Source organism: Drosophila willistoni (assembly GCF_018902025.1).
Source record: "Drosophila willistoni isolate 14030-0811.24 chromosome 2L unlocalized genomic scaffold, UCI_dwil_1.1 Seg168, whole genome shotgun sequence".
In the NCBI taxonomy this organism is placed as follows: Eukaryota; Metazoa; Arthropoda; class Insecta; order Diptera; family Drosophilidae; genus Drosophila; species Drosophila willistoni.
The window spans coordinates 7,918,092-7,940,508 of NW_025814047.1; the positions used below are offsets into that span (position 1 = coordinate 7,918,092).

At 36.6% G+C, this 22,417-nt stretch overlaps 2 protein-coding genes across 2 annotated transcripts; one reads left to right on the top strand and one right to left on the bottom strand.

Annotated features, from left to right (window-relative positions):
* The first annotated feature begins 8,596 nt into the window (after positions 1–8,596).
* Positions 8,597–10,069, top strand: LOC6652278 (stress protein DDR48). The gene is made up of 4 exons (XM_002074845.3): positions 8,597–8,711; positions 8,829–8,925; positions 9,360–9,615; positions 9,685–10,069. Exons 2-4 carry the CDS (start codon positions 8,868–8,870, stop codon positions 9,989–9,991), a joined length of 621 nt encoding a protein of 206 aa, XP_002074881.1. The 5' UTR covers positions 8,597–8,711; positions 8,829–8,867; the 3' UTR covers positions 9,992–10,069.
* Positions 10,070–18,540: 8,471 nt separating this feature from the next.
* Positions 18,541–20,570, bottom strand: LOC6652277. Its single transcript, XM_023181145.2, has 4 exons — positions 20,437–20,570; positions 20,190–20,250; positions 20,032–20,108; positions 18,541–19,959 (listed from the first exon to the last, which is right to left on the bottom strand). Exons 2-4 carry the CDS (start codon positions 20,197–20,199, stop codon positions 18,556–18,558), a joined length of 1,491 nt encoding a protein of 496 aa, XP_023036913.1. The 5' UTR covers positions 20,200–20,250; positions 20,437–20,570; the 3' UTR covers positions 18,541–18,555.
* Positions 20,571–22,417: the final 1,847 nt, after the last annotated feature.

The following is a 22,417-nucleotide window of genomic DNA, read 5'->3' on the forward strand; positions in this document are numbered from 1 at the left end:
ATTAATTAGCTCATTTACAGTTAACAATGTTCGTGTTAATTTCAACGAATTAAATGATAACATCGCCGGAACGAACATGGACACGTTGAGAAGGTGACATGACCAAGGCTCCGGACAATGTCAATAGAATGAATGGATTGGGATATGCTTGTTGACGCTAATGTCAGCATTAACGCCCCGATGCCCAGTTGGAGTTCGACATGGCTACACCACCTATACCCATATGCCTACAAACACACTCTCATAAAGGGATATATGTATATGTACCTACAAACATACATATATTTGTCTGAATGCGATTTGCATAATTTGAAGCACCATTCGTCCTACCGAAGAGGACGCACCCTTCGCTTAAGGATAACGCCCAGCTCGTTGTGGCCCATCGAGACGTCGAACCGCTCTGAAAATATAATTTGACTTCATTATGCGAACAGTTGTGCCTTTAGTTTTGGTAATTTATTTCAATTTTTCCCTGTTTTTTTCTCTCCCCCCTTTCGCCTGGCCTCACATGGCCTTACCTTTGGCTGGTTAAGGGGTTACTCGCTGATGGTCCTTTTTTTGTGTTGCAAATGTTAATTTATATGCCTATGGATGAAAGCAATAAACATCCTTCACGTAATTCAGCCTGACGACTTTAAGATACCCTTTACAATACTTACTCAACTTAAAGAAAAGTCTACAAATTCGTTTGAAATCTATACTAAGTGCCTAAAAACGGACGTAGTCAAGAGGATATGTATAAGAAGTTTGTCCAAATGTCTGTGTCACACTTTCAGCTGTTGATCTATTTGAATAAAACTGGATATTTCAGGTACATAGAACCAGTCGGATCACACTCCTATATAGAAGACTCACTCGACGAGAAGTTGTCAGTCAGAAAATTTATTGATCAATAATAAATTATCCAGCTGGATACTGAACCAAAAGAGGACGAAATATCACTGATAAAATGATTGGACGCAGTCTAGATCGACTCAAAATCAGGAATGTATATATGTATATATAAGGTGGGTGTCATAGGTTTTTTGTTCCCTGTTTCCAACCAGGACAGGCATCAAATATACCCACCCTGACCTTTGGTGTAAAGGGTATAAAAATTGGTCATATGTGTACTTTGTTTTGTAATTGTAATTTGTTTTTATTGTCTCTATACCCAGATCTTTTTCTGAAACCTTTTCTCTCCCTTTCTCTCTATCTCTGTCTCTGATTCTATCTTTAAGGACTTTTGTAATTCAATTGCTAGAAAAAAAAACTGCAAAAACGAAATGCTTGTCAAAATAGCATAAACAACTTTTGCCTATCTCTTAAAATTCATAATTAATTTTTGTGAAAATTTCCAAGACTCATCATTATGGGGAGGCTACTGGACTTGGACTCCCAGGAGAGTGACCTTTTGGCCATTTAGTCTGCAACAAACAACAAATACAACAGAAAACAACACATAACGGTTTACTGGAGTGGGCGTGGCTTCCCAGAAGCCCTTTACAGTTGGCCGCCTGTATTCCTTGTTTCGGACTCCCTGGACCGTCTCAAGTCGGTCAACTGCCTTCGCCAGGACTCTCTCCATTCTGCACATAGTATATTGACACTTTTCACACGAACTCGAGTTTGTTTTTGGTCAGTCTCAGTTTTAGACTCAGACTCAGTCTCAGTCCTGCAGAATTCCTCAAACGCATAACCATGCATATAAATTTGATTATTATTAAGTCAAGCACATTAGTGTGAATTTCTAATAAAGACCAAAAGGGTCAACTGAGCCGCACACTTCCCTTACAAAACTCCACACACACACACATGTGGGTGGCGTGTGTGTGGTTTGTCTGGAAAAGTTAATTTCTAAATACTCAGGTTTATGGTTTTCAAGTATTTAAATATTTAGCACACTTCTTTAGGTCGGGTGTGTGTGTGTGTGTGTGTGTGTGTGTGTAAGGATTTTATTCATAATTTATGCGATTCACCGGGCGACACTCCATTGTTGTTGAGCCTCATGCGTGTGAAATATTCTCCCGGTTCACTTTAATCAAATTAACTTAAAGCAGGTGCCCGAAATTTGTAGATTAATTAAAGCCAACTCTGCTTGAAAATAATTTCAATTGACAGTCAGTGAACACTGAGAGTAATAAACCAGATGTTTCTTTTTAAAGCAGTTGAAGGATTTTCTGGCATAAAGCCTTTTCTTTGCGGTAAACCTGCTGCTCAGGTGTTCAGGTATCACTTCTTTCGAAATGAGATCCCATTGGCATATTGTTTGTTATTCCTTTATATTACTTTTCTCTAATGTTAACAATTAATATCAAATAAATTGAAGCACTATTCCGAAAAATTTGTGTTAATTTAACCCTTATATTATTTGATTTGCATTTGCAATAAGCAAGTTCTAGAAAATAAACATTCACAGTGATGAATTGCATTTGAATCAGTGGGTCTGAAAAAAGATATTCATCGATTTTCAAGGTTTTCAAGTCATAGGCTTAATGGATACACCTAGACCTCGCTTTGCGTCGTTTCGTTTTGCGTACTAATTTTCACTGTGCGTCGTTATATTCTCGTTGTTGCGTTTATTTGAATTCGAGCGTTTAACTTTTTTTTCTAAATCAGCCATTGTAACGCAAATATCAACTTTTACCAACATTGGCTTTGAATTTTTGGCATTTTTACGTTTTTCAACATTGACATCTACCTTACCTACTTCTGTGTATAATTGCGTCTTGCTATCAAAACTCAGGGACGGCTTAGTAGAAATGTTAGAAGAACAGTGTTTAACTTCTAAACAAATTTCAAAAGCGATGGGCTTGATTGACAAAGCAATGGAGAACGATCCTGACAATGACAAAAGTTTTAAGGTATCTCAGGCGGTAGCTGCAAACATCAACTCTGGACAAATTTTTGGTGAACGATGCCACTAAAAATTTATAAATATAAAATAATTAAGTAGGTTATTTTGATTTAATGGAAATAGTTTTTTTTCCAATGAATGAATGCAATAAAATTAGTATTTTCACAGCCCGGGAACCTATCTTTGATCTTTCTATGGTTGCCTATAGAAAATCTTAATTCACTTTGCGTCGTTTCAGTTTGCGTCGTGTTTTTTTGGAACGTATCCCCAACGCAAAGCGAGGTCTAGGTGTATTTGATTTGTGTCCAAATGTAAAACAGATTTCTCAACAAATTTGGGAGCCTAAACGATTTTACTTGATATTTTGCTTTAGAATGTTTGAATAGTCTCTCCATTTGAGTTAAAAGATATGCCCAACGGTTTGATTCCATTATCCGAATCGGTTTGTGGATCGTTTTAGTTTTGAAATAGCTTTTGCATAGAAGATTCTCCAATTGATACTACGTATTTAAAGATAATTTCATCTGAATTTGTTAAATTGTGAAATTAAAATAACATTTTCGCTGTCTAATTCTCTAATCCTCTTAAACCTTAAACTCTATTTAATCTTTACATCCACTTGGTTGTAAGTAAAGTTCAAGTTTTAATAGGCTTTTTAGTCTATATATTTTTCAACAGGAAAATTTCCTAGTTTTGTGGTTTTGCATTGACGGAATTCTTCAAATACTGATGGTCTTTATGGCGTAGTAAACACACTTTACCTAGTAAAGCTTGTGGAAGTGTATAGCCGAATATGTTTTTGGCCACAAGTCTGCACATTTAAGCCCTGTGGGTGCATGGTAAAAAACGTAAGGCGAGACTTGAAAAAAAGAAAAACTTCATACCTCCGTAAAAAAGATTCACTTTGCCGAAGCCTTAAAAAAACCTTTCGATTTTGAGATTTCGATTTAAAGATTCTAGCCATAACATTTGGGATTATAGTGAATTATTGACAGGAAAAAGAATCATATTTCTTTAATCTAATTCTTCTATAATTCTAATTAACAAACGAAAAATTAAGAATGGCAATCATTATAAAAGCCCATCATCTTGGGCTTGCCAAAATATTCGCATTTCACTATGAGAATTGATAAATGAAGCCATTGAACGGATAGACCTTTGTTCCAGCTTAACGATTTCAATTATCAGAGTTGTAAGCGAATCGAAATGGGTAGAGCAACAGGAACAGGGGGTTGATTGGTTGGTAAGTTGGTTGTTGCAACATTTTGGGACATACAACCGCCGATAAGCACGTGCCGCAGCCGTTCCCTCTGGCCACGTGACCTAAACGATGTGCTCCGGGTGGGCGAAGGGGGCGAGGAAGACTGGAATCGGAATCGGAAAATAAACATAATTATACCATGGAACTATAACAGGAGCAACGAAGAACGACAAAAAGGCCAAGCCAATCTGATAACAATCGCAAATCGCCAAACACGCAACTAGATTTGTCATCATCAAACAAAGTGGGCGTGAAAATTGCGGATGATACCCGCCTCTGTGTAGGTATAATAGGAAGACCCACAGGAAGGAAGGAAGGAAGGAAGGAGGCTGCATGTATACAGCTTCCTGGGCGGATGCAATCATCGGGTATCGGGCAACGTTACGGCGTGTGCCAGTTGCTTTGGCAAGTAAATGTTTGCTCTTTGTTTGCTTTTCCCAGGGACAAAAGAAATATGAAGTTGTTGTCCTAGTTGAGATAAGGAATGCTCCAAAAGTAACTTATGGCATAGGGCTTCTCTGCAATTCAAATCCGACATACATACAGACAGACATACATATGTAACATGCCGGACAGGACTACTTAGTTACCTCACTACATTCCACTTTGTCTTTTGACCATCACGTAGGCATCAACTCCGACTGCAAATCAAATTCCAAGCCTTGTCTTTGGTACTTGGGCCTTTTGTTCATTAAACTTTCATTCCGTGTGCCCACTTGGCATGCGAATCTTGATTTCCACTACTTTTTCTATTCATAAACTAATCATGTCCTTGCCGGGCTGCCAGGCTCTTTCACTGATTGCGCCAAAATCACTGGAGAAATCATCGAGTGGAAGGCACAAAGTATAAACGAAACCCTACTCTCCATTGAGAGGGCTAATTTACCACGCTGACATCTCGTATAAAATTTGTCAGACTTCTCTTATTTTGTTAACGCAAAACATTGAAAATCAATTTGAGGGTAGAATAAAAACTCGATGTTGAATATAAATAAATATGGCTTATGAAAAGAAAATGTCAATCAATAAAATGGAAAATAAAACTGGAAAAAAGGACAACTTCCACTTGCCATTTAGAGAACTCACATAATCGGTCAAATTTATGTGAATTGTATTCCTTCTCCTAAAAAAGAAAAAGTCTACCTTGAGTGATTGGTTATTCTCATAGTTGGTAAACTGATTTAAACAAATTCCAAATTTACAAATGACCCAAAGAGAAACATTTGTAAAGTATGCAAAACACTTTTTAGTCCATAGTCGATAACAAATAAATTGAGATTGAAAGTGTTTATATCTCTCAACATAATTCGGAGATTTAGCTTAAAATTTAGCAAATTTTTGTGTGTAATTATGATGTCTTTTAAAATATTAGTGTTTCCCTTATTAACAATTGATTGTGGTCCAAAAGAATCTAATTTTTTCTCATTTGCTTGAATCCTTTTTAGACGTCTAGTGAATTGACTGATGTCCAGGATACATGGAATAGATATTAAGTGTTTAATGATTATCGTGGTTTTCGAATCTCGAGCAGTAACTATTCTGAACTTAACTCTAAAAATCTTACCCATACAAATATGTTCTATATCTAAAACATGTAGCGGAAGGATTTTGATCGATGTTTGAGAAATGTATTTACTTGTTGTGTATTATTCGTTTTATATAAAATTTAGTCAGTAATTTTTAAACATTTGGAGTGGGACAAAATTGCACACTAGGAGGCAGGGTAATACCATCTCTATTTGAATAAAACTTTGTATATAAACATTTTATTGACAACAATAAAAAATAAACCTTATAGCATCCGTTACAAACATTTAAAATTGAAGGTCATAAAAAATTTGCACAACAGTCTTTTTACTGTCTTTGTTGTTGCCGCAAAAAGCAATATTTGTAGAAAATATATTTAAATTTTAAACAAACCTTAGCTTAGTTTATTTAGAAAATTGGTTTAACTTAAATAAAAACACTAACTTAAACGCCGACGTTTTAAATTGCCCATTCTTTTTCCTTGGTTTTGTTGGTTTGTTTGGAAAAATAGTTACACAATAAATTGATGATTTGGAAATAACCGAATGAATTCAGAACAAAGTTGTTGCTTAAATAAACTTGTAAAGTCTAAACTTGGACTGCTAGGTAACTAATTAGTAAAGACTAACTAGAATTACTAAAGTTCTGAATGTTGTTGGATAGTGTAATATTTTGTAATAGGTACATTTGTATTATTTTTATTGCTTCAAAAACATTATTCATTATTATCATCATACATCGAAAAGATATTCAACTTATTTCGATAGCATACTTTTTGGCTTCCTCTTTGGGTTAGTCTTGGGCTTTTGTTTTTATCACACTATTAATCGAAATGGAAATGTTTTTTGTAAATGTTTTTTGTTTTCACTTGCAGCTGTTTCAATTATTCATATTTTTAATATTTCGAAAACTGATTTCTCAAGAGGTTTGCTTTATGTGTCACACAAAGAACGAAAAGAAAATGGCAGAGCAAACCACATGACTTGGAATTCTTGTTGATTCTCTTAATTCGGCAATTATAAATGGCGGACAGACGAAGTGACAGTAGGCGGGAGACAGACAGTTGCTAAAAATTTGAAATACAGAAATATCATGACCATAAATCACCACAAAAGACTAAGGCCAATTTTTGGACACATTGCACTTAGTACCCATGTCCCGTGTCCCGTGTCCAGGTCGCCTTCTCTCTGTCCCAGGCCGGCTGTCAAACATAATCACCTAGCCACTCCTCCTCTCAGTCCCTGGTTCTCTGTTGGCCATAAAAAAAAAAGACAGAGAAGTGAAACAACAGCAGCAGCCCTCGCTCATCAGCATTTGAACTTTTTCGTCTGTCTCGAAGCAAACGGATCTATTCTCAAAGGAAATTTATGTCCGTGTGTGTGAATGAAATATTTTATTTCTCCTTGTGTTTTCTGTTCATTTTTTAACACATTCTCCAAAATTTTGTGGCTTCTGTAATTTCAACACGTTACAACTGCAGCAAAAAAGTCCAACAAAAATTGTTTCACCAATGTCCACAACTCGGACACAACAAATGATTAATGTGGAGGGCCGGTTGCAAAGTCGAAGTTGCAAATAATAAATCGTTCTTTTTTCTACTTTTTGTATTTGCGGAAACAAATGTCAGGGGAATATTTTCTGAGCAGCCGGAAAAAATTGCCCAGTCACTCTACTTATCTGTGGAAAGGTTTTGTTTTATTTAATTTGTTTTTTTTTTTTTTTGCGTTAAACGTGTGGAAAATTCAAAAATAGATTTGATAAAATAAACTGTCAAAACTGTGAAATGCTCAAGGAATGAGGGAAAGAAAAAGCTGCCACAAGAATAGCCGAAAATGCTATACCCTATTCCAATAGAGAAACAACATTTTTATACTCTTCTTTACGTGTCAACGTTATTTAAATAGTTAATATACCCCATTTAGCAAGAGATAGTATAAGGAATCGACAAACCTTCAAGGAAAAAGTCATCTTTTGTTCATATAACAGAGTTTGTTTAACACTTTGACGTCGAACGGCGTTTAAAAATTAATGTATTTAACAAAATTTGATGATGTTTTTTGTGCTTTTTCGTCTTTGGGTACATTTGAACCGGTGGCAAAATTGTATAAGCAGCTGATATCAACCAGAAATTCCCAAAAATACTAAATTAAACATATTATAATATTAAAGCGAAATTTGGTTAATTCGATTCATCAAACATGTAAATGAATAGACAAAAAATATCAACGCGTGTAGTCCATAAAAGACGTCAAAAGCAAAAAATGAAAATATATATATTATGAGAATATAGTGAATTAAAAAACTATTGAACATATAGTTTAATCAGGTTATTGCCCTGAGCAAAATATACATTAATGTATGAGAGTACCATCTCAAACACATCGTATGAAAGGCGAAAAGAACACCAAACGAATAAGGTCAGAATGACAAAACTACGTCAAGATCACTTGGCCACAGAAGACTGGCCCTGCTCCATGGAGACGAAGACCCTGTGGACATTATTGAACAACAACAACCAAAATAGCCAGTGGCAAGTAAATAAAGTAAATTAAAACAAACAAAACAGGAAAAACAGACTTCAACAAAATCCCCCCCCCAAAAAAAAAACAAAACTAATTTGACTATTTTTCTGATCTGGTTTTGGCATGTTTCTTTTATTAGCATCTAGAAGTTTTTCTATAACAGAGAGTGCCAAAAAACAGAGAGTTGAGAGAATAATTGTTTAACTAACTAATAAAATTCTCTCTTTTAGAACCCTTTTAAGTTTAAACGCAATGATTCATACGAGTCAAGTTTAGGTTTATGACTTTTGTGTAAAGATTTCTTTGTTATTCTTTAGCATTATTTCGTTTTGGTGTCTTCTCTTCTCTCGAGTTGTTTGACAGCTTCTTCCTCGACTTCGTCTTGGCACTACGTCAGCTCTATAATTTCCATATAAAAGCCCCAAGCAACGGGCATCGAAAGTTTAGTCGTTTTGGAACTTTACGTGTGCTCAACCCACTGAGATTCCGTCTAATTGTGTTGCCGGTTTCTTTCTTTCTTGCTTGCTCGTTCGTTGCCTGAGTCTTTCGTTCAGCTGTGCTGTGTGTGAGTGTGTGCCCACCTTGAGTGTTCCTAGACGGCATCATTATCATATTATCATTGCTGATATCATCGGCTCTCTGTGTGTTATTGTGCTCATCTGTGTTTACTGTACAATTACAGATTTGTCGTGGCATTTGTTTGGATAAATTAAACAACATAATGAAATACACATTGATTGCTCTTGCCCTCTTCGCAGCGGCTGCTTCTGCCTCTTCCGGTAAGTTGTATTACTTGTGATTATATTGTGTTTAAGGTGCCAAGTCTTTGGGATTACATCATCGCACCGGGTTCAGACTCGGTTGTTTTGTTCTGTCTTGGCTCAATCATTGTTATTATCAACTTAATGAATAATTTTATTAGCCGAAACAGAAAATATACATACATATAGACTTATAAAAAACTGGCTAGATCTGGAGTTTAATTTACTGGACAAACTGGTTGTGAAGGTTTTTTTGGATTTTGCTTTTTGATTTTTGCAAGAAATCAAAACGTAACGTTATAATCTTTATAAATCCCCACAAAACTTTCCATAACACACACAGAAAAAGTAGCAAAAAAATTCACAATTAGTTCAGTCTGCGGTCTGAAATGGCAACGCGAAACTTTCTTTCGATTCGATTGTGATACTCAAACTCCACTTTCTCCTTACAGCTGGCCAATTCGTGCCGCGTGCCTTCTTCACATTGGACTCTGAGGGTCACCAGTCGAACGTGCATCCCGTCAACGAGCATATTCTGAGACGTTTGCGTCGTCAAGTCTTCGCATCGTCGTCATCTTCCTCCTCGTCGTCCTCGTCGTCGGGCAATGGCCAGAACTTTGCGTCAACCTCTCAGGTTGTCCAGCATCCTGATGGCTCTGTAACCTCGGGACAATCCTACACCCAGCAGGTGGTTCCAGCTGTAGGAGGGTAAGCCAAGTGCACATTGTAATGGGCAGAACTTGGCTCATTAAACCGTTTGTCTTTGTGTCTTTGCAGAATCATTCAGAACCGTTTCAGCGATGATTCACCCACAAGCGGAAGTGCCTATGGCACCAATAACTACAATGCTTATGGAACCAACAATGCTGCCAGCTATGGAGCCAACTACAATCCCTCGTACTCCACAGGCGGTTCCATCTCCAGCAACACTGCCAGCTTTGGCTCCGCTGGTGTCCCCATCACCCAGATTCATCAAACTGTCACACAAACAGATGCCTCTGGCAACTCGGTGACCACCACCCTAACTGGCCACACCGACCAGAGCGGAAACCTGCACACACAGACCCAAAAGACACAGTACTAAGTGAAAAGAAGTTTGGCCTATTTTATTTTTTCGAAAATTTAATTGTATTTGGAGCAGTAAAGATGTAGTTTTAAAATATTTCAAACAGTTCGATTATTTGCTTCCGAGTGGCTGCATTGCCTTGCATTGCCAACCTGACAGAAGTAAATTCATTGCGGTTTCAACTGGCAGACACTTTAGATGATTGCATCCTCCTCCTCCTACTCCTACTCCTGCGCCTTTTCATCTGCTCTGTCGTTGTGTTTAATCTCGCAAAAAGTGCAGCGCCTGCTCCGGTGAGCACAAACAATTGGTTGAGTGGGCGTGGATGGCGGGCGGGGTGGCAGTGTTGGTAAATGCTTTTAGCGTATTAGCTCAGCCAAGCGGAATGGATGACGATGATGAAGTGGTGCTGCGGCATAGGCTGTTAGCGTTGATTAAAAAACTACTCGCAGTCGTTGACACAGCGCCAAACTATGTGCTGCCTAATGAAAAGCCTTAGCAAAGGACAAGATATGAATATGTTATTTGCTTAGGGAATTAGCCAAATCTCAACAGGTGCACGCACTTTCGTGGCTCACACTCGCACATGCCCACACACACACACACACACAGACACACACACACACACCCTCAATCCTTTAGCCACGAAAATTTTTGGGGAAAACTTTTCACCAAAGTTCACAGCGTACAAGGCTTTTTGGAAAAGTTTTTAATTATTATAATTAATTACTTTGATCTCTCCAAACGAGTTTTGTGCGTCCGGGCCGTAACTCTGGCAAAACTCTGTCTTGGCTATTAATTTACTTGATTATGTTGAGGTTTACGGGTAAATTCGTTTAGAATCCTTGGCTCTCCACTTTTCTTCAGGCCTCTGACTCTGTCTCTGACTCTGACTCTATGGACTTTTATTTAAATTTATTCCACGTAATTGTGCAAATGTAATGAATTTATTCGCGACGACATTGAATCAAACTTGAGCAACTTCTCATTCTGACAGTGACATATTTTCATTAAAATGTATCACATGTGAGAATCGTGGAAAATGGGTTGAAAAATGTAAGAGTAAAGCACACATTGACTGAAACATCCACATTAAAAAATATTAAGCCCATGTTTAATTGAGTTTCACCTCTTTAGCTAAAACTAAAATCTATATTAGAATATAAAATATATTCAGAAGTGTTTCTTTGATAATTATTATTTTACAAAATATCAGTCGTTTTCCTTTATTACAACTTTAAAGAGGGAAAGCTCACTTCTTTGAACTTCGAACTGGCTAATTTTACTTATGACCAAAAATATGCTGATTCTGTATATAAGAGACAAAACAAATATGTAGTTTTAAATGAAGTAATTAAAGACTCTGACGAATAGTAAAAGGAATGACATAATTATTAAGTTTATTTTGTGATGCCAAGTTTTGATTTAAAGTTTGTTTTGTCATATTCTAGACATCGCTCGGTAATCGCAAACTTTAGAGGTCGTCAAACGTCAGTGGCAAGATGATCAAGGTCTCATACGAATGTTATCGACTTTGATCAAAATGGAGTACAGTGGAAAACGCATTGATTCAACATTTATAGAATCTAATTTCAACTGGAACGATTTATTATATTAAATTGGAAAGCAAAGCATAGGATCGATACTATGACAATAAAATTATTCAAATTTGACATTTTGAAAAGAAAGTTTTGAGATTTGCGTCTAAAATTTCTTCGTGATTTCTTAGGTATTGAGGATCGATTATCATATCCTCAATACGAGTTTCCTTTTCAATCATTTCATTGATACGATTAAATGTTTGAGTGTGCAAGGAAAGTTAATATCCCATATATGGGACACACACTGTATTCACGGAGTCAAATTATTATACTACGGATTAGCATTACTTAGGAGCAATCTTTTTATATCTTAGAGGATATATTAGAGGATACATTATGATGTCCATGACCTATTTATAATAAATCTCGGAAAGGTGTTGCTTTTTGAAGAACTTTAACCTTTCTTGGTTGGGCTAAACATTTTAAATCACAAGCGTTTTATGAAGGAAATGCTCCAAACAAACTGCCTAATCATTGACTCGTACTATACGCAAAAAGTTAAAAGAAAAACGACTTTCAAATGGAATCGACTGAAATGAGATACAAACATAGCTAGTTGCCGTGTTCTGAATTTTTGATGCAACACAAAAAGATTGGCGTTGGTTGTACAACAAAAACCAGAAGCAACAAAGAAAAAGCAGGCCACTCATCCACTCCACTCCACTTCACTCCACTCCATTCCACTCTACTTGCAACTGACTCCACTGATTGATAGGGAGTCAGAGTACGAGTAAGAGTCTCAAGCGGAGACAACTTGGAGCGCAACAAATTAAGCATCTTGTGTGGTCCATTGAATGCGGTAGATCGACGCCACCTGGCCAGAGGACGGCGAGTCCAACATGGATAGTGAGTGACCACCGCCGGCGAATGCCAAATTCAGTTGGACACGAGCGCCGATGTCGCCGATCCAAGTGACATTTTATTGTCGTCGGGGCAAGATGATTGTTTTTTTTTGTTTTTGTTTGTTTTTTTCATCTTCTTTTTCTTCTGCTCCTCTGCTATTTAGAGGCATGAAAGCGGCGGCAAGTCCTCACATGGATAATTGACAACAGTTAATTCCATTGAGCGAGCATTGGATATGTCGCAAATTTAATTATTGAAGTTGACTGTGGGTGGGCATAGGGGGAATAGCTTTCATCCCCGCCTCCATTTCAGCATACCTGATTCGTCCTCTCTGTCATAGAGTTGGAATTTTTGTCCTTAAAGGACATAAACAAACAATATGGTTAAAGGAAGCGAGATGAAGCGAGTTGCAACAAGGAAAGAAATAAAAAAGAAATCAAACTGAAAATTGCCTGACAAATTTTTTGCCATTTCAGCTGAAGCTAAGGGACAGACTACAGAAATAAGAAAAAATTCAAAATTTTTGCAATGCTCTTGCCCAAGAGGTATATCGATTCTGACAACGCTTAGCGAATATTAAATGAGAGATACAGAGTAATCTTTATAAAAAAAAGTTTGGAAATGTAGCTAAACTGCTCTTTATCCACTTTTCCATATTGGGATTCCCAACTGGTTTGTTCCCATATAATCTCAAGCCTATTTTTTTCGAAAGTTAAGTTCTTTTTGTAAAATCAGCCTGAGAAATTTGTTATAGATGGATTACCTGAGCTAAATTACAACAGTTTAGTTAGTATCACAGATTTTTCAAGGGTATTCAACATTCGACTATAGGTAAAGACTTTAGCTCGATGGTTTTCTTCTTGATTTTTTTTCTGTGCAGTCATCGGAAGCGGAAGCAGCTCATGCTGATGATGACGGGAACCAGGACCAGGCTAAGTGACGTTCACTTGGACAGTTGGGCTGCACAGGGAAGGATTTTAAGGTTGGCTTTGGAGTGGCCATGGAGTGCATTTCGTTTGCTGTTGACTTAAATCGTTTAGGTAAAGTTAAACAACTTGTTCGGTTAATTGTTAAACAATGTCCAGTTAGCTGAGCAAAATCCTTCAAGTAACTCCTGCAGAATAATTGATGACAAAAGCAAAAAACGAGAATGCACTGCTTTAAGAACACAAGCCTTCTTGTTTGTCTGCTTATAACCATTTTGCTTTAGCCAAAAATTTAATTACTGCGGCTAATGAACCTTTCTTTTGGGTTCACACACACAAATACAATATGTGCACTACCCTGACAATTTTTTTTTTGCTTTGTTCATTTGTTACTTTTCTTCCTGGAAGCCTCAACCAAAAAAGGGTGAAATTCGACCCCAAAAAATATACAACATTAGCATCTACATATGTACATAGATTTCCGTTGCATATCCCCAGGGAGAATGAATGACTACTACTACTCAGTCTGCCCACATTCAACCACCCAGTGTCGACCTGAAATGGATGACAATACGCAAGGAAATCAAAATCAAACAGAATTCAAGTTCACGGTCCTTCGAAGTTTCAATAGATTGGAGACTTTTTTGGCATCATGTTGCTAGAGAATTGGCAATAAAATTTTTGTATCCGTAAAGAATCGAGATTTTGTACCCAATCCGCTTTAATATCAACATTGATCCTAATATGCAGTGCTGTCCGGACTCAAGGCAATGGCTTACTGGAGACCTTTTTTAACTAATGTACTGTGTATTATTCTCTCTCGATGTAGGATAGTAGGCCATCCTAGCGGAATAAATTACTCTAGTTTTACTTTACATTATTATTATTATAAATTCAAAGAGTTTTATTTAGACGTCACCATAAGGTCACCTTAGGGGCGGAGACGCACTTGAAAATCTCACGTGATTTTTAATTACCTTATTAACTAATCGCATAAAGGTACGAATAGTATTTCTTTTATCTGCTTTTTACTTAAAAATAAATTTTAATGAATTTATTAAAGCAAACCTGAGTTTGATTAGTTTCCTGATATTTAAAATGAAATATGGTCATTAAATACTTGGGGTCTAAAACCAAGATATACAAATATCGTAAATATAAGGCCGGATGGAAAGAAGATCGTGCGGATGGACATTGCTATATAAACTCGTATATATACATATGTATATATGTGTTAAATTTGATTCCGCCGTGGTTAAAGTCTCCATTTGCTTTGGACTATCAAACTAATAAAGGTATTAGTCCCAATTGTTAAAAAAACGAAACTCCCTTAGAACCTGATGTAAACCATTGACAAATCTCTGTATTTTACTCAAAAAATTTAAAAGGTTATTAATATTTTTTAGATACCCTTTGTTATACTATACACCCATAGGGTGAAATGGTATGTTAAAGTCGCCAAAATGTATGTAACAAGCAGAAGGAAACTTTTCAGACACGATAAAGTACATATATTCTTGATCAGCATCAACAGCCGAGTTGATCTAGCCTTGTCCGTCCGTATGAACGCGTAGATCTCGGAGAATATAAGAGTTAGAGCCACCAAATTTGGTAAGTACGCTCGTGTAGAGTGCAAGTGATCAAGTTTAAATTTATATTTGCTTAGTAAATGCGCACATTTCGTATGTATAAAGATTTTGCCATGCCCCTTTCCGCCCCCGTTTCAAAATCGGACTAAAAATAGCCAAGTTATGCATATAAACGTATACCTAAGTCGGCGAGACGACTTACTTACTTCATTGCAGTTTCAAAACACCTACAAATAGTTTTTCTCACTTTAGAGTCAGGACTTCCATGTGTACAAAAAATAAAAAATAAATTAGTGTGTAAGCAATAAACAGATAATATAATTCGAACAACATTGGCCTAAATAATAGTATACCATATAGATTTTAATTAAATGGTAATAAATAATAAAGTAATAAAGGATAAAGTAAGAATTCCAAAGCAGATACATTACCTTTACTGCAGAACTCTCTAGAGAGCTTCTAAAGTTGGTTTACAATAACACTATAAACATTATGATTCTGTTAAATATCGAACCAATCACAATATTGAAGAGTGTTATAAAGGTATGATATTCTCGTTCCATTTTTGTTCTATTCTAGCTTCAGCCTAGTCATCTCAACAGTTGAGACATTTGAATTGAGGGGGAAAAAGCGCGCGTCGATAAAGCAGTTCATATTCGAACGCAAGCTGTTCTCTTTGCCTTTACAGTGGCTTTTTCCTCTCGCTCTCTCTTAATCGATTCTGAATTCTCTTAACTGGAAACGGTTAAAACACTTTGTTTTTATTGGCTCTGACAACTGTTCGCAGTGTCATGGATTTATGGCACAAAAGCCATAGCTTCAATTCCTAACAAAATCATGTAAATTTCTCATTTCGAAAATTATGAATTCATGGCTAGAGATTTGTTTTGTTGTATTGAGAAGTTTCGAGGACAAAAAGGATCCGCCTCATTCTAATTTGTCTGCACCGAGTTTTATTTATTACGGTAAAGTAATTCATATGCATTAACCTTGCTTTTTTTTATTTTCAACATTTATTGAGGGTATCGTGGGCTATGCATTTTAAATTTTTACTTCATTTAATAGAAATGTTCTGGCAATTAAATGAAAGAAAAAAAAACATTCTCAAAAAAAAAATTTGTTTTTCCACTTTTTTTAACAAAAACAAAAAACTCACGAAATTTCATTGTTTGCATATTTAATAAAGCTAATCAAACACGTCCAAGACCCAAAGGCAAACTCTCCGACCGCTCGCCCTCACGCCCATCCCCTTTTGTTGGTGTTTTTCAAGGGGAGTGAGGGGTTGTGCAATGACAGCATCCTCTATATAATTTATTGGCAAATACTCAAGGACATAAAGTCGGGGAAAAAACGAAAACAAAACTGTGAAAAACTCAGCGGGAAACCGCGTGGCAGTCAAACTAATTTGTTGTCATTTTTATGCGACAAAAGTTGAGAAAAACAACAATAAAAACACCGAAGAAGAGAGAGAGATTTGAGATTGCAGCTGCCATGAAAATGATGAATACCTTCTAAATATTTTAGTTTTAGATAGACACTTCCAATTTAACAAATAACATTATCTTCAATAAGATTATTACACTTAAAAAGCAAATTGGTTATAACTCTATTCCTATTAAAGTATTGAATATGGATTTTTATAAACACACAGGCCCGGACTGGACCACCGGCCAAATGCCCGAGGGCCCTTATTTGGAAAACAAAAAGTTTTGTTTGTAGGAAGTCGTTTTTATTTTATTCACATAAACGATCATACTTGATGTAAAACCTGAAAATGTGTACCTTTCATTATTCTCGGAAATAATTTTTCAAGCATATAGTATAGGGGGCCCCTCAATTTGTATGCTCGGTGGGCCCTTAGGGTCCCAGTCCGGGCCTGTATACACATCATCATTTGAAGGCAAATTCAATATACTTTAGTTCGTAGATCAAGAAAAAAAAGTATTTTAGTATAAATTAGTATCGTAAAAGGACCTTAAGAATTATATACAAAAACCAAAAATATCAATTTTCCCCAAAACTAATGCTGGGGCTAAATGGAAAATTTTTTTTTTAATAGTGATAAACTATTAACCGCCACTGTAAGTATGTATGGATATAAATACATATATACATATATACATACATGTATGTCGGGGCGCCAAGATTTTCGTTTGTTTTACTCATGTTTTCTTTTATAGTTTTCACTTTAGACTTCTCACTTTCACTTTTTATTTGCACCTGTTTTGGCTAGTTCCCAGGGGGTTTGTGAACTGAGCTCTCTAGCCCGAGGCCCCCTTTTATATAGGACCTGACCTGAACAACATTCCAGGTGTCAACCTGTAAACTAGTAGGCTTTGACTTATAAGTCACCTAATCAACACTATCCTACATGTATATATAGGCTGGCTCTCTAATAACTTATTCCAAGGTCTATTACAAAGAGGATACTGACAAAAACAAAACGTCCAAATATTCTCTTGAATGAAGTAATGAATCGCTGTTTTTCCGTGTCTAGTTATTGTTGTAGATCGATCGAGTAATTCCTTTGCTAACCTTATTTAAAAGTCGTAAGATAACTATTAGAGACTATTATCAATCAGTGAGATTACAATTCGAATGGCAAAGCGTAATTTTAAACGTTGTAAACTTCTGGTCACAATTGAGGTATTCACTTTGCTCAGAGGGTGGAGGAACTGCAACCGCAAAAACCAACAAAAGTCAACAACAAATGCTCGTAATTAACAACTCGGAACAAATTTTTTGAAGTGTCACCCGCACTCGAGATTATACGAAAAAATCCAAACGGGCCGCAATGTTATCGTTATGAAAGGATTTTCTCGCATATGGACTGAAATTGATGATTGGTGAGTGGCAAGTGGTTCAACGTAATCAATTTATCCCACCAGCAGCAGGAACAGCAGAAGCAGAAGCAGAGTCATCATCACCAGCCTCATTTCAAATGCGAATTTAAGTTGCCATTGTTGCAGTTGAGCTCGTTCGTCCACCCCCTGCAGCATGAATCCGAGTTAGGGGTGATTTACCCTGCGGCCGTCCTCTTTGTCTGCCCACCAACATCATTACTGGACTCTCTTGTTCGTGTTCCTGTTCCGAGTGTAATGGAATATCAGTAACATATGCGAAACAAAAGGCCAAGATGTTCCGAAACCAATTGCAAACGAAGCGAAAGGACATACGATATGTCTGATCTCAAGTTGAGACCAAGTGTCCTTCAAATAATAATGAAAAACTAAACAGTTTAATAAAATTCATTTCAAGAACATTTTGCAACTGGGCTTACTACTGGATGCTGGATATCCCTAGGTTCCAAAGCATTTCAACTTCTACCTCAGTAGAAACATAAGATACCACATGTCGACAGAAATCTGAATCTAAGATGCAAAAGTCTAGTTTAGTCTAGGAAATACCTTACCCCAAGACTATATAGTTATATATAGCGTGTTTAGCATAATCCTGAGTATGTAGCATCAAGTTTTTTGTGTCAGATGACACTATAAACTTAGGTCTTTCAAATCCCCTTGAGATAGCATATAAATTTTCCACCGATTGATATACGGTGTACAATATAAATAGCTGTGGCAATGTTTATGGTTTTATAAATGAAGTAATTACATTTTCAAAGTTTATTCATCAAAATCAATATACATTGTCAAATCTTCATCATTTTTTCTTTCACTATGGCAAATCTGAATTATATTGGAGGTAGCCAAGTTACGGTGACTCCTGATTGATTCTTCGGTGAAGAAGTCCCCATAAATATGGATGGGGAATTCACGGTTGTTCTTCTTGTACATAACTAGACGGGCCACACTGTGGATAACGGAAAGGACTAGTTTTTCCGATACGTTGAAGCAAAGCTGCAGATCCAACACTCGCAGTTTTGGGCAGCCAAGCACCAAGCGCATCATGGCAGCGTTAGTTACGTGTTGGCAATGGCATAGAGTAAAGTGCTCCAGTTTTTTTAGCGTAGTAAACTTAGTTAATATATTATACTTAAGGGCTTCTGCATTGAAGATAAAAAATTTCTGCAATTCGCTGAGCTTTACGATTTTCATGAGCATTTGGTTATTCATACCATCGCCATTGCAAATGTGTAAATGTTCCAGCTGCTGTGATTTATATTTGACGAGCTGATCAAGCAGTTTTTCCAAAATAGTCGTGTTTACACCTGCAATCTCAATATGCTTGAGATTGGGCAGCTTGGCAATCGTTTTATATGGGACATTCTCATATAAGCTAAAGGTCAGGGATTCTATTGAAGTTAGATGATTATAAATATCGGGATATACGTTTCGAATACACTTGATGTTGAGGACCTTCAAATTTGATAAAGCCTTCCAGGCCTCCGTGTTCGAATTATTTGAGAGTATTTCATAACAGCTTTGGAGGTTCAGGGATTGAATGGAGGCTGGAAGCTTCATTAGAGATGATCCACTGAGTTTCTCATTTACAGCAAGACTGAGACTTTTTAGATTCTTTTTACTTTTTAAATCCACCAAGGTGTCATCAGACAGATTGCAATGGCGTAAGTCCAGATTTTCCAACTTACTAGTATTGGTAATCATTTCGGACATGTTACTTTGAATTATTTCACTGTGCCATATCACCAAGGACTTTAAATTTACGCAGTTCGCTTTAAAGTATTCATAGAACAATTCACAATTTACTGGCGACTTCGTTTTTTTGCTTTCAAAACTCTGAACACGCCGTCCAAATGTGAGAAAAAAAAAACGCATATCCGATTCTGTTAAGGAATGAATCATTTCGAAATCGATAGACTTGTAAGAAGTTCCCACTTGCCATTGGTATACATCTCTAAAAAGAGAGCAAAACTTTAAAAAGTTCAATTTATCTTTGAACGGAAAAAACTCTAGAATTTTGAGTAAACAATCGTCGGGAATCTTCAATATAGGGGTCTGTTCTTGATGACCATTTGAGGGCTCTAAAGATCCGCCACTTTTTAAAACTTCTAGAGGTACAACCTCGTCATAACTCTCGTAATATTTAAGCAACACATCCCTCTTTACCTGCAGAACAATAAAAGAATCATATAAGAAAGTAATTTACGAATGAAACTAGCATTTTTTTTTGGGATTTACCTTTTTTTGCATGTCGTACAAATTGAAACCTTGGTCTAGAGTTTCATCCTCAGTGAGGTGCTGGTCATTTTTGAGAGCTGTATAGGGATAAACAGATTAACAGTAATCCTTCTAACAGTTTTCTTTTATCTGAATTATAGAAAAAAAGAAAAACTTACATGAATTCATTGTATACAATTTGCGACTAATTAACCTGTCCAAAATGTTAAAAATGCGTTTCTGAAAAAGGATTAAGTTGTTTATAAGCTTTCTTCAATTAATTATACTACTCAAGAATTGACATTTAAATTAACACGTGTTCGGGCTCCCTACTTCCCCTCAAATAAATCCGCTATTTTCGACTGTGATGTATCGCGGGCCCGGGGGAAACCCACCCATCATGTATGTATGTATGTATATACTTACTGTGTACAAGGCACGTAAAAATCAAATTCTGGAAATTGTTCTTTTTCGTTTTCTTTCTTAATAAACTAAATTGTATATAATTTGATTAGCAAATCGAATGTCGTAGTCGCACAAAAAATTTGATTTCAAGTCTGACAGGATTGCAAAAGTCAAAAGTCGATAGTCAATTTTATCGATATATTTGAATAAACTTAGACCCGATTCCCACTCGATCCATCTCTGGGGAATCTTTTAACGGTGAATGTGAAACAGCGATTCCTACTGACACCATCCACCATCCTAAGCTTGAACTCTCTCTCAGTACAAAGCAATTTAAAAAACAAACGTCTTGAATTCACTTAAGTAAGCATGGGGTCATAATAGGATCTAGATCTCATTGAAATTTTTTCCTTATGTTTTATGCATTTTTTAAATTAGAAACATCAGGCTGCGTGCAGTACAAGGCCCTCCTATGCCTCTTTCAGTAACTTCCCTATTATCGTTCATGTATCGATATTTTAGCATCTCTAACAAGGGGAATTTAATCTTTATTGGTGTATCAGAAAAGCATCGTTCGGTATTAAACATTTTGGCAAAATTCACTAAATATTGAGCCTTCAAACGATGGGGTTTTCAAAGCTGTTTTTTAATTTATGTATGCATACATATTTGTAAATGTGATCTTTAATATTTGGTCTATCTAAATTGAATGGGGGCCATTATGAGATCGATAAAATCTCTAAAATGCTGTTCATATCTCAAAAATAAAATAATTTAGCCACGCCCTTGCGCCTCTTTAATCGAAAAGCGGACTGGTGTAGCTTTATTTTCAACTCTATTTCTAAGATATCATTTCAAGCCCCAAATTGGGGCACGGAATTTTTGCTTTAACCAACCTTTCCACTTAAATTTATCAATCAGTTATGGTGCTTTTAGGCCAAACATTTGCAATTTCCTCATATCTTATAGGTATTTTAAAATTTTAAGCTTAAGAGACATTCATTTTACTTATGTATATCTATATATGTACATTTCCCATGCAAGTGTATCCGCCCCTCTAGCCAGAGTCCTTTTATGTTCCTAATGTCGCATAAACAGTGCTTAATAATGCACTAACCTTGGCCGTATCTTCACTAAACCATGTAAAACTGTGGGATAACAACCCAACTGAACCCCATCCAATCGGAGGTAAGCGCAAGCCAGGCCAAAAAACAGAACGTCGACAATGATTAATATTTAATTCGTGTGCGTTGAATATATTTTTCCATTTTGTATTTTGGGAAAATTTAATGGTTGAGGAGTTTGTTTGCCTTACGAATGTGTGTATAATGTGTGTGTGTGTGTGTGTGTGCCTCTGCTATCCTTTGTTTTGCACACAAATTCGGTGACGACCTCTGGGATCTGCTCTTTCACGTTTACCTGTGTTTGCACTCATTTCCAGCTATTGAAATATTCCTTTTGACCTGTAAAGCAAATATGTGAAAAAGACCGAATAACTCCCACTTTCTTACCCACAACCAAAAAACTGAAGTCTACTCTTGGCTATAAATTTGAAGCCAGTTTGGCTCATGTGTACACAACAAGAAGGACGGGAGGGGGCAGCTGCTGCTCCATCCTCCGCAAAGCGTTCGTCTTAATCACAGTTTTCATTATAACTGGCAACGACTTGTGCTGATTCGCACAATCGGAAGCGATTACAAGGCTTGGATGTATGTGGCACAGTGTGTGTATTGTAGGTGGAAGAAGAATAGCAACTCCCCCAGAGTGCAATTAGCTGGTGAACTATAAAATTTCAGTGTTTGTCTTGCCAGATACTCTCGCCCAAATACCTATGTACATATGTATGTATGAACATATGAGGCTGTGGTCTGTGATATGTGGTGAGAAAACAAAAAGATGATGATGATTTTGCCCCCTCACCCACACCCCCCCCCCCACACACACACACACACACACACACACACACACAGACACATATACAACAATTGCCCTAGACGCATAA